Source organism: Enhydra lutris, unplaced genomic scaffold (assembly GCF_002288905.1).
Source record: "Enhydra lutris kenyoni isolate GAN:26980312 unplaced genomic scaffold, ASM228890v2 scaffoldscaffold9, whole genome shotgun sequence".
NCBI classification, from domain to species: domain Eukaryota; kingdom Metazoa; phylum Chordata; class Mammalia; order Carnivora; family Mustelidae; genus Enhydra; species Enhydra lutris.
Window position 1 is genome coordinate 38,578,156 of NW_019154093.1, and position 12,931 is coordinate 38,591,086.

Sequence of the window (12,931 nt, forward strand, 5' to 3'; positions counted from 1 at the left end):
TATACATGTAACATAACAAAGTTACTTAACAGAAAGTTACATTCTAACCATTTGTTTTTTGTGTGTGTGTAGGGCATTGCATTTTTCAAGTGGTGTGATTTTTTTTTTATTGACTTTTAAATAGCTTCTTTTTAAATCTCTGCTTGGTTAGCATAAGTGAAAACTGAAACAAGCTCTTTTTTGTAAGGCAAATGCATCACTGAATTACTTGTAATTTTAAAAAAATAGTACTTTTACTTTCGACCTGTTTTTAATGAGTAGCCTCTGCTTCCCCTCTTCTGGTTGGATTGTCTTATTTTCTTTTCCCCATGTGATGGCATTTTTTTTTTTAAATGATTGCAGTTCTTCTTTTAATAATTCTATCCCTGATTATGTTGTGGGCATATAATGAGATATCAGGGAATTTTGGCATTCACAGGGAAGCAATTATGTTGACTTTACTCCAGTTTTAGATTTTGGCTTTCTAACCAAACATGGAAAGCTGTGAGGTTCCTTGAATCATAAAGACTCTCTCACAGGGAGAATTCCTAACCTGTGTCCAAATATTTCTAAGGCATCCACAGACAGAATTCAGGAGGGCTGTACAGTCTCTGACACTCTGTAAAAATTGTCTGTGCTTTTTGTGAGGAGGGGATCCATATCTTTCATCTGATTACCGGGGGGGTGGGGTGCTCTGATCCCAAAGTGATCAAAAGTCAGTGTTCTATCAGTTATGTTCTAGTTAAATCTAATTTGAAAAGACCACAATTTGTGCAACTTGTTTCAGAATTATGTTCTTACCATGTTCTTGTCAAAGTTAAATTCAAGCAACCTTGTTTTTATATTCAAAGCCTTCCTTTAAAAACTGCTTAACAATGTTAGGCATAAACACTGATTATCCATAGATCTTCTTACTTGGCCTCAGAAATCTACAGTGGATTAATAAGTATTCTTCTTCTAATTTTGGGGGGTCAGATTTGGGATTTAATTTTTCAGCTTCACTTTCCATACAAACCAGAAGCTTAAGGGTTCGTTATAGAGATCTGAGTTGAACTTTGGCTTCAAAATGTGTGGTAATAGCTCCGTACTTGAGGTACTGAACCACTGGCATGAGCTCAGAGAAACACAGGCCAATAAAGAGACATTTGCCCAGAGTTGGACTGCTTTTTGATAAAAATCATCTTTCAGATTAAATAAAGCTGCTGCAGTTCTGTAACACGGACCAAATAGGCCAAAATCCCATAAAAGGCAGAGTTTGGTAAATTAGTTCTCTCCTCCTAAGGCACCTGTCTGGAAACGTGAACTTAAGAGGAATTATAACAGATTTTTAAAGATCCTGGGAGAAATGGACTCATTACCTTTAGATATCCCCTTGAGAGACATATAACCCCATGGCCTCTTATCAAGAACAAAATAGGGATTGGAGACATCAATAGAAAGGTGATACTTTCTAAGAAACTGTACCTCCTCTTTTGTGAATAGGTTTATGTGATTACGGAAGTGGATCAGGGCCTGTGATGATCCGGGCATTGTTGTAGTGGTAACGCCACATTTTTGTGCAGTCATACACAAACTGACATTCTAGCGCCTACTGCTTCAGGAAATGCCAGAATGGTGTCTTTCAAATCCAAGATCTCACAGATGGCCTTGGCCTGCAAACCCTCAGACACTTAGCACTCTTGCAATGGCCATGGCCCTTGCCCTTGCCTTTGCCTTAAGGCAGGTGTTCTCACCTGGGAGCAGTTAGGTCCCCCATAATATATTTTGCAATGGCTAGGGACATTTTTCTGATCATCATGCTAGCAAAGTATTGCTCTCATCTAGTGGATAGAGGCTGGAGATAATATTAAACAGCCTACAATGCACAGGACAGCCTCATAACAAAGAATTATTTGACCCAGTATGCCCAGAGGGCTGAGGTGGAGAAATCCTGCCCCAAGGCCATACCACTTTGGCCATTCTGAGAGGTTATAGATATATGCTTATTTAGACCTATACTTCTCACAGCGCCACTAGAAGTTAGGTACCTTGAATCCCCTGGAAATTATAATTTGGGACAGTAAAGTGAAAAAGTATCCTAAAATGCCCTCCCCTTCCCAACTAACACCCATTCCTTTCTCCAAAATGCAGGTTAACTGTCATCTTCTACAGGAAATGATTTCCTATTTTAGTTTCACCTCTCCTATATGCTTTCTCTAATAGAAGCTCTGATCAAATTCTTTCCTATTCCCTACAATATTATACATTCGTTGACTGCTGAGTTTTTAGGAAAAAAATCTTTGTGTCTTAACACCTACCGGAATGCTTGGCACATCATAGGTACAACAACAAATACATGTTGAAGGAAAGAACAAGCCTGGAGGACTGGGTTGGATTCTGAGTACCCAACCTCCAAATTGGATTTGCTCAAAACTGGTGTGGGTGAGCAAAGTGGTATCGGTGAGCACAACAACACCCCAAGAATATCTAAGGATGTCTGAACCCATGTCCTTCAAGGACCTGAAACTGGGCAGTGTCTCATTTTATGGTATGTAAGTTCAACAACATCGTGGTGGTATTTCTGGTCTACCAGAAGTTATCATCATGACGTTTATCTGATGCTAGAGGGCAAAGACTATAGAGATCATAAAATCTGGTTGGGAGCCTAGATCCCCAGGGAAGAAGGAACAGTCAGAGCTCTCCCTAATTACCTTTTCTTAGGAGGAAGAAGCCTGGTGTGCTACTTTTGTTGAGCTTGGCTTAGCAGCCTATATTCTATAGAATATCTCCCTTCACTAAATAAGGAAGAGGTAGATTGACCTGAATGAGCACATAGAAGAGAGTATTGGGTAAGTCCAAAGGGTGTCTCTGACAGTAATCAGCTCACACCAATACCCCAGTACAAATCTATCAAAGGGTCTGACTACAAGCAAGGACAATTCCTTGGTTGGCTGCCTATAGATTATACTAGAATCCACAAAGGAGAGGATGAACTAAACTGAGAATAATTTATAAATGTGCTTTTGTATTAATAACAAAAATTCTGGGATTATAACATGAATAGATATCACGTTGAAAATGGGAAAAGGGCACCTCAGATCTACAGAAAATCAGTGATAATTTGTACTGTACACAGTTATGGAATGTAAAACAAAATGGTATTATCATTGAGTTAGCATAATGCTGCTGCACTTTGTGCTGTTATTTGACAAAGCGTGTCAAATAGGATTTCAGAAAAATATTTAACACAATTTTTAAAAATATTCCTGACATGAGTTGGCATCAGGAAAAAAAGACAGGAACGTTTCAGAACATTCAACTTTATTTTCCATTGACAAACACAGCATGAAAAACACACATTTATTAAGTACACAGACTAGCTATGACTTGAATGCCGTCAAAATTTTGATGTAGTTTTCAAAGTCTCTTTTATTCTTTGTCTCCACAATCCTGAAGGCTAGCATTTAAATATACTGGAAGAGGTGTTTACCTATGCTGGGGATAACTCCAAAAAAACTTTACATGGAGATGACAAAAGTGTATCTTCCCACTTAGTCAAGTGTGTAGGGATAGGAGGCTGAATAGGAAAGATGGAGAAACATACGTTTTCTATGCTGAGTTTTACATTATTGATTAAAGTGTCAATGATTTTAGTTCTTGCTAAATATGCCATGTAAATAGTACTTACACTCATTTATTGTAAACAGATGAAGATAATCAGTGCCTATTTTAAACTTTTTTTGTGTAAAGAAATGTTCAACTTTATGCTATTTGTCCATACACATTAGGTAAGAGAAGAGGGAGAAAGTAAAATATTTCATACAAATTCCATACATACACGGAAGGAAGAGAATTTAGTAGTCAGTGATGACTGGAGTGAACTTAACACCTGATCTTACAGAAAAGAATACTGGCCACTCCTTGCTTTTTCCTACTGACCCTCACATGATAAAGATAAATGTGGTGCCTTCCTCTCTTTGATTCTGTGTAAGGGCCTAAAAGGATGAAGAAATTTAACAAATTCAAAATGTACAAGGTTCCCTCCATGTCTGTCTTTATGTTCTCTACACCCCTTCCCTTTGCGTACTTGACATAAGTACATTTTCAAAAGTTGAAAGAACACTGGAGTGTATCAGTAAGTCATATGCATTTTTTTGTGTTTAACATTATCGCTTTGACTCTACACAAACAGAAAATTAAAAAGAACATTTTCAAATAACTGTTGAAGTTTGGTGATTGGCTACTTTTTGTCTAGATATCTGATCCACTTTAATTAAGAAGCCAAAATATTCTGTTTCTAAAGCAATTGACAAAAGAATGTAAGAGCCGCACTTTTTAAAATAACTTCAGGGGTGGAATCATCTCCAAATGCTCAAAAACTTTGAAAAATCTGATTTTGTTCCTCATGATCATCTCTTTCCTTCCTATCTTTACTCCCATAATAAAATTGTTCCGTCAAAGCAGACTTACTAAAAAACAGAATTAGATCTGTTTCATATATTAAGGCATAAGCATGCTAGAAATATGAAGCTGTTCTCTATCCTCTTAAAAACAATCCCAATTTCACCAACAGTAAATATTTCTATTACTTTCTCTTTGTTGAGAAAATGAATAAACAGGTTGGAGGCAATGGGTTTGGGGTCACAGTCTCATTCCTAATGAAGAAATATGTAATCCAGTAAATATTTAGGTTGTTGATAATATTAAATTGATTGACTTAAAATTCTGAAAATGAAAGAATTTTGATTCTCAATAAAGAAAGTAAGTGATACATAAATGAATATGGATGGTATATATCTGATTCTGTTTTTCCATAATCAAAATGTACTCAGTTTATGGTATCATTATGTCATGGTTTAAAATTCAACTTGCATAAATTATAAACCTTTAAAATAGAGTCCTTATTTTAGGAATTATAAAATAGAGAATATATAAAATAAAAATTCTGTCCTCTATTGTTCCTTAAAAGAGTAGAGAACAGGGACAAGTGAGAAAGAAAATGTTAAGGAGCATGTTTTGAGGATATCTTTCCATCTGACTTTAGCATGAATTGTTGATTTTCTTATAAAAAAAATAATAATTCCTTAACTCTAGACTTGGGAAAGTCTTTCTGAGAAGGGCATAGTCTCAGTTTTTCCTTTGTCACTTTGAGAACAAGTTCACTCTGCACTATTCTTTTTACTTTCTTCTGTTTTATGCAAGGTGGCTCAATCCAAAAAAGGTATTCAAAGAAGACAGGTAAAAGATTTTACTGGATAACTAGAGATATGAATTCCTAATAAAATTGAAATCTTTTGGGTAACTCAGCTTAATATGAAATTTCTTATGAAATCAGTATCTATATAAAGGATTCCAATCTAATGGAATTATAATGTTAACATTTTCCCTAATTCTCTGTTTCATGCTTCATATGTAATCACTAGTTAGTTGTCTTAGAATACTGAACTGCTACAGCTCTTTAACAAATGTGCATGTGAGTTTTAGGTTGATTTTCAAATTTTGTAAATTGGCTCTATCAAAATCTATGTTAGGAAACATGTATGCCATCTCTTTTCAGAATTTTATTGCAATTCAGTTAACAGTCCTCTGAATGTAGCTACAGTATTAAATAGTCTTCCTTTTTAAAATGATATAATCTTATTCATTGCACAATTCTGCACATTTACTAAAACCTCAGTTTGTGATTTTGGGATGTATGCGAGCATAAAACCATCAATAAACATCTCTGAAGATTTGGCATGGGTGATGATCTAAGCTTTCACATGGGTAAATCATAGAAATTTTAATTTTCCACATTAAGCTTTTAATATGTTCTTAGGAATAAATACTCTGCAGTCTTTCTATGTCACTCATCTTCTGGTATCCTATTTATTTTGAGAACAGCTTTTGGGGTTAAATATTAAAAAATAAATAGGAATATATGTGCTTAAACTGTCAACAATAAAAATTTTTCTACTTTCTGTCTCTGATTTAATCCCAGTACAAAAGAACCATTAAGTGATTGCTGACAAGGAAAGATTGAAACTAATCACAAAGTAGGACTCAAAGCCAACAGATAAAAAGTATCAATGAATAAAAGATCTAATTCACTGGAAAATTTATTATTAGAATTTTGTCACAGATTGACCAACTTTGAAAAATAGTTTTGTCTTGAGAGTTTCTAGTTGGTCCATCACTCTATGCCAGTATGGTCCCAGGGTCCCTTACAGTTAACTTTTACATGAGCTTCCACAATTTTATTCTACAATGCAGTCGAGAGATTTTTTATACAATAAAGAAATGTACACTTTCTGTGCACTTTTTGATTCATAGTCATTTAAATCTGTCAAGATTAAACAGATCTACTAAAAATATCCTGGCATACAGCCTTAGGCAAATTTTGATAAATCTTAAGATAAAACATTTAAAGTAGTTTTGAGATATCCACTGCACCGATTTTATTTGAAATGTAAAATAATCTTATTGGATATAGCACATCATCCTTCTCTTCTATGACAGCTTAGCTGCATAAATTCATCATTTGGAAAATCAGCCCCGCTATGTACAATCTACAGGAGCTGATTGTACCTTAATTTCTACATTATCCTCACTTCTTCCCAGGTGGTTTCTTAGGCCTTTAATTTTTCTTTTAATCAATACTGTCAAGTTAAGAATCATAATAATTTATGCCCACATCTTCTTTTCCTGCTTAGACAGATACATAGATAAACAAAGTATATGAGGAAGAATTTAAAGGCCAATAAACTTAAACTTGGAAACAGATTTTTAATGAAGTGCCTTCAGAAGTCTGTTCACTTTCTGACCACATCTAGGGTCTCTGCACAACATTTCTGAAATCTAACTTCAACTATCATCCAAAGGTTGAAATCATTTGGGGCTTATATTTCTTACCAGCTTTTCCCTGGACAAACCAATGGTGGGCCTGATAACAAAACCCATGCCATTTACATAATTTTTCCTTCTCCACTTTCTTTTCAACCTTGTTGAAAAACTGCCATGTGTCCACTCCTGCCACGTATCACTGGGCAGAAATTTATTGTGAACTTAAGGATAAGTTTCAGGTTGTTTTGTCTTTATGTATTTCTGTGCTTTGAGGAAAAGTGGTATTTCTTTGACAGTAATCTCCATTTCCATTTGGAAGTATCAGTCTCTTAAATTATTAATACAGATAAAGCACTTTGTTATACAGTAATATGTTACTACACATTTGAAGGTAAATTCATTTTTCTGTAATTAAAGAGGCAGAGAGCATTTACCTTATCAGTCTGATGGACTATAATGGCATGTGGCCCTTCAGTCATATGGCAGGCACCTTGCCAAGACACTCTTGGCAAGGTGCCTGCCATATGAATGGCAGCCATTCATTCATTCATTCATTGAATAAATGCTGGACTCTTCCTCCATTTCAAGTGTTGTACTAGGTGCTGGAAGGGATAACCCAATCCCACTCACATCACTTAAATCCATACCGTGTGTGTGTGTCTATCAGATTATGACCTAGGACCAGAGGACGATTCAAGAGGTAAGGCCTCTTTTCTGTAAGGTCATTTAAGTGCACTTCTTTTCTGGGACAAAGGAGGTAGCTTTGTCTAATTCTTCATGAGGTGTCTGGTGGGATAATCCGATTCTATAGCATAGAGAGATTTTATAACAGGGCTTTAGTATTAGGTTCTATATCATCATTTTTTTCTACAACATAGATTAGTGGAACCATCATGAATTACATAAACACTCTCAGCAGACCTTGTTTATCCACTCAGTTTGACATGGTATTCATAATAATAATAATAATAATAAATTGATTATTCCCAACTGACCTGGATGGTTTATATATTAATCTAATAGATATGTTGTACCTATTAAAATCAACTATTCCTCAAATGCCTACTAAACACAGGGGGAAAAGTAGTTACTATAAAGAAATATAAAATAAATCTTAAACTTTTAAAATTAGGAATGCAATAAGGCAAGCTGTAGATTACTATCTTCATGAGAAACTGTTAATGAGTTTGCAAAATGAATGCTCCAAAGGATACAAAGAGCATTTTGTGTAGGTCTCATTTAAAAGATTGTTATGTTTGTTGGGGAAGTTTTTCTGTTTGTTTTTTAAGTGCAACTCTCAAAACTTAGTGTAATAATCTACTTGTGTCAAAAAGATACCTAGCTTAGTTATCAAGGTTTGTACACATATAGAGTGTAAGAAAACATATTAATAATAAATATTTAGATACAGAGCTACTTTGAAGAGAGAATATAGAAAGTGCTGTGAGGGGTCAATACTCTTAATTTTCTAATTCTATAAATAGGCCAAACTATAGAAACTCGTTATGGAACCTTCAAAATATTTAATGGAGTTAGTATTAACTCTATAGAAATTAGAGTTAGTATTTAAATATCCAGGAGACTAGAGGATACTTTTGGTGGAACAATCAGGGAAGAGAATTAACCACAGTACCTGTATTTAGTTCTCAAATTAGTTCTTAAATAGCATTTTGAAAAATCACTTTCCTGACTCTCAAGATCAGATTCATAAATCTTACCCAGGCTTTTAAGAATGAAAAATACATTCAAAAAGAAGAACATAGAGTAATCTGGATAGTCATAAATCCTGTCATATTTCAAATAAATGCAATTGGCTCTTATATAGGAGTAAACATAATTACCAACACATCCAAAACTTGAACTTCATAAGTTCAGCAGATAATTTATGCATTGAGCAATATTTACATCAACACCACTAAATATTATGGATACATTTATGTTTTTTATCCTAATGCAATTTTTTAAAAAATGTAAGGGGAAAAGAGTGACATGGAGAGATAGAAAGAAAGAGAATACAGAAGACCAAGGTCTTTGGACAAAGGCAAATTGCTGCCTATCTCTGATGATCTATGGATTCCGTCCCCCATGTACTCAGTACACTGGAATATTAACTTTCCCCACTTCACCCCTACCACAGACCAAGATCATTTATATAACAAAAAATGTTTTCATCTCCTAAATAATCACATATTCAGCTACAAATGGCAGAGACCCAAAAACACTAGACCGTTAATAATATATTTTCCTTTGTGTTTCAACACTTTTGGCACATAGGGGATTATCTATGCTTCTGAGACCATTTAGCCTTATATCAAAATTCTCCTTCAATGCATAAACAGTGGCATGCCAGAGATGCCTAAATTCACAGTAAGGTTTATGGTTACTTGTTGCCAAAAGCTGTGAACATGCAAGTTGATTAGGTGTTCTCTTTCATGCTCCTGTCTGTATTATTTCATTAGATAACGAGATAGGCTGCCCTTTCTGTCCATCATTAGAGCAGCTGGAGACAGCATTTGCTACCTGACAAAACTTTCGAAGAAGGATCTTTCTTAGCAGCAGATAAACCCAGGGATCCAAGATCTGGTTCAGTGAGGCCAGGCGCACAGCTATTAAGAAGAAGTTGCATTCTTTCAGCTTTTCAGTGTGAGTCTTGCAGTGCTCAACCGATGTCTGATTGAAGATCATTTTCAACATCATTATCTAAGAAAGAGGGACACATAATTGTTCCAAAGATTAACAAGGTCACATGCATCTCTTCTATACAGCACTTTGCACATGGTTTATAGTAAATTGGTTGTTAGATTAAAATGATTAATTCAGGCAAAATCTATATTCATAGGACACAGCCCTGAATGAATACAAGGCATTCCTACAGATTTTCCCACATTTTTGGCATTTGACATGATGTAGCTTTTTAAAAAGTACCCATTCTCAGGCTCTTGGTTTTTGGGACTTAAGAAGCTTGAAATTCCAAAAACACATCTCAAAATTAGCTAAGGTCATCTGTCTTGTCGCAGAAAGTACCAATAGGTTGACACCCTGATGAAAGACAACACTTCAACAAACCAAAACATATTTAATCTTAAACTTCAGAAGTTCTGAAAAGAAATTACAGGGAAAAAGGAAAAGCGAAAAGGGGGAAAATAATACTTATTAGCATTTTCTGAGTCTTACAATTTGCCAGGGCTGTGTCAAGTTCTTCATATGCATTGAATGAACAATGAAGATGGTATTATTACCATCTCCTTTTTACAACTGCAGAAGCTAAGTTAAGTCCTGACATAAAATGGCTGAACCGGACTTAACTGAGGTTTACTAACAACACTTGACATACGCCGCTTCACCTTTTTTTTATTGTTATTGTTTTTTTCTCTTCCTCTTCATGATATACACAACACTAGAACTAAACTCCTAGAAGGCAAGATATGAGACTATTTTCCCCCTACTAGTAGAGTCTCTATACCTAGACCAATACGTAATAGATAGTGCTCAAAAATAAAATATTTGTGAATAAATATATAATATGACATATATGAATATATGGCATATACCATATATAAGTATATTTATATTTGAATGAATAAATATTTGTAATTTCTATAGACGAGGACAAATGAAGGTTCACATCTCAAAAGGTATTCAATCTCATTAATAATTAGAAAAATGCAAACTGTGAAGAAATAAGAAACCATTTTACACCCACTAGTTTGACAAAAATGAAGAAAGGAGACTTTTCCAAATGTTGGTACGGGGGTGGAGCAATAAGGACTCTTTTCCACACTACTAGCTGGCATGTGAACTGGAGTAACCACTTTGGAGAATAAAGCGAGCACGATTTCACCTGTTGCCTGCCAGCCATCCTACACCTAGGAATATACCATCCTTAATTCCTGCACCAGGAGTTCTATATATGGCTGTTCATTACAGTGTTAGTCACAACAGTAAAAATCCCCAGAAAGAAGCCAAACACAAGTTCATATTTGCAAGCAAAGAAAGGTACTGACTTTTTTAAAACTGGCTCCTAAATTCATTTTTCTAATTGTGCATGACAATGAAGCCCTTGAAATGTGGCCAGAACAAAGTGAGATGTTGGAATACATAATGACTATCTAATGAAATGATAAGATTTTTGATATATTGTATCAAATACAATACACTATTAAAATCAACATCGCTTCCTTATTATTTATTTATTTTTTTTTACTTTTTAAAAAATGCCACTACTGGAAAATTTAAAATTGTATATGGGGCTTGCATTTGTTCCTCACAGTACATTCCACTGAACCCAAGGTATCTCTTGAAGCCCACACATATTTGGATGCTTGTCCTTAGGACATCAAATTAAAGTCAACATCCCTGGGGCGCCCGGGTGGCTCAGTGGGTTAAGCCTCTGCCTTCAGCTCAGGTCATGATCTCAGGGTGCTGAGATTGAGCCCCACATCAGGCTCTCTGCTCCACAGGGAGCCTGCTTCCCCCCACCTCTGCCTGCCTCTCTGCCTACTTGTGATGTCTCTCTCTGTGTCAAATAAATAAATAAAACCTTAAAAAAAAATAAAGTCAATATCCCTGAACATCCAAAACATCCTGGACCACAAACCCACCATCCCAACAATGGCACTTGCTTCTTATATAGCCATCCTGGCCCAACATGTCAGTTATCTTTGAATGTTCCTTTTGTCTCACCCGTTCCAACCTCATTCTAGTTCAGCTCCTCCACTCATCTGAACTAGAGTTATAACAGACATCCTAACTAAATTCAGCATCCTAACTAAATTCCAGCTCTGACCAAACCCTCACTAGCTAAAAAAAATTTCAACTTGATCTTTTTGGACAAATTTGACCCACAAATTCTGAAACCAATCACTGGCAAAGGACATAGAAAATTCCAGGTTTTACTTATAGGACAAATTCATCCCCCGGGGCTTAAATCACCCTACCAACTAATAACTGAACAAAATTATGGTTCTACAAACAAATAAAAAGAGGAGACTGTGTGGACAACCTGCAGATAGTCATATATTTTTACTCTGTGAATTTCTTTCAAAGCAATTTTTTCCAAGGGATTTACTCAATAAAAGCAAAACCTGAGTATAAATAAGTCAATGTTCAGTTGACTTCATTATCTACATTAATAAGAAACTGTAAACACATAAATCTCTAACATCAAGATCAAAGCGTAATAAAATATGGCCTATTTGTATCGTTGTATATATAAGAATTGGGTGAAAACAGAATATAAGATAGTTCATATATGTAAAGCTATATTGTTATTATAATTAAATTATGTGAAATACGCAGACTTGTGGAAGGCAATGGAATTATTACTATTAAAAACTTACCATTAAATAATCATTAAATTATTTTTAAAACTGTACATAAAAACATTTCAAATAATTAATGAAAGTTTTATTTAAAGGTGGTAATTGCCTTCATTAACAAGTATAAATTATTATACACCAATTTTTAAAAAATCAATCTACATCAGTATCTTCTGATGCTGACTCACAGTCCTGTGAACTGAGTGCTACCTCCTCAGTGTGTACACAGATGGCCGTCAAAGAGATCAACATCTCAGTTCCTAGAACCTGTGAATATGTTATCACATGTGACAAAAAGGATTTTGTAGATATGGTTCCCGATAAGGGTCTTGTGATGGGGAGATTCTCCTGGATTACCTGAGAGGGCTCCATGTAATCATATAAGTCCTTAAAACCTGAGAACTTTATCCAGCTCTGATAAGAAAGAGGGAGTCAGAGATACAACGTTGCAGGTTTTTAACATAGAGGAAGGGAGCCATGAATTGAGTTAAGGAATGGAGATGGCTTCTAGAAACTGAAAAAGGTAAGGAAGGAAGTCTCCGATTCTCCTTCAGAGCCTCAGAGAAAGGAATGAAGCCCCATGAACAACTTGAGATTAACCTAGTGAGATTCATGTCAGGCTTCTAACAGAATTGCAAGAGAAATTGATCTTGTTTTAAGCCACTAAATTGATACTAATTTGTTAGAGAACTGCTGTAGAAAACTAACACACCTACAGATTCAACTCTCAAAAGATGTGGAGAGGGGATGGGGAGGAATTTGCCTGAAAACGATTTAACTTCTCTCATAGATAACTCACTTTCTTAGGAAACTTTTTTTAAAACATAAAGTAA

General features: G+C 35.2%; 1 protein-coding gene across 2 annotated transcripts in view; it reads right to left on the reverse strand.

Annotated features, from left to right (window-relative positions):
* Positions 1 to 12,931, reverse strand: part of LOC111143189 (prostaglandin E receptor 3) — a 186,404-nt gene that overhangs the window by 145,145 nt on the left and 28,328 nt on the right. For both annotated transcript variants that reach the window (XM_022496718.1, XM_022496720.1), the window contains exon 2: positions 9,301 to 9,480. In XM_022496718.1, the coding sequence (XP_022352426.1) occupies positions 9,301 to 9,480 (180 nt within the window). The remainder of the gene's footprint in view (positions 1 to 9,300; positions 9,481 to 12,931) is intronic.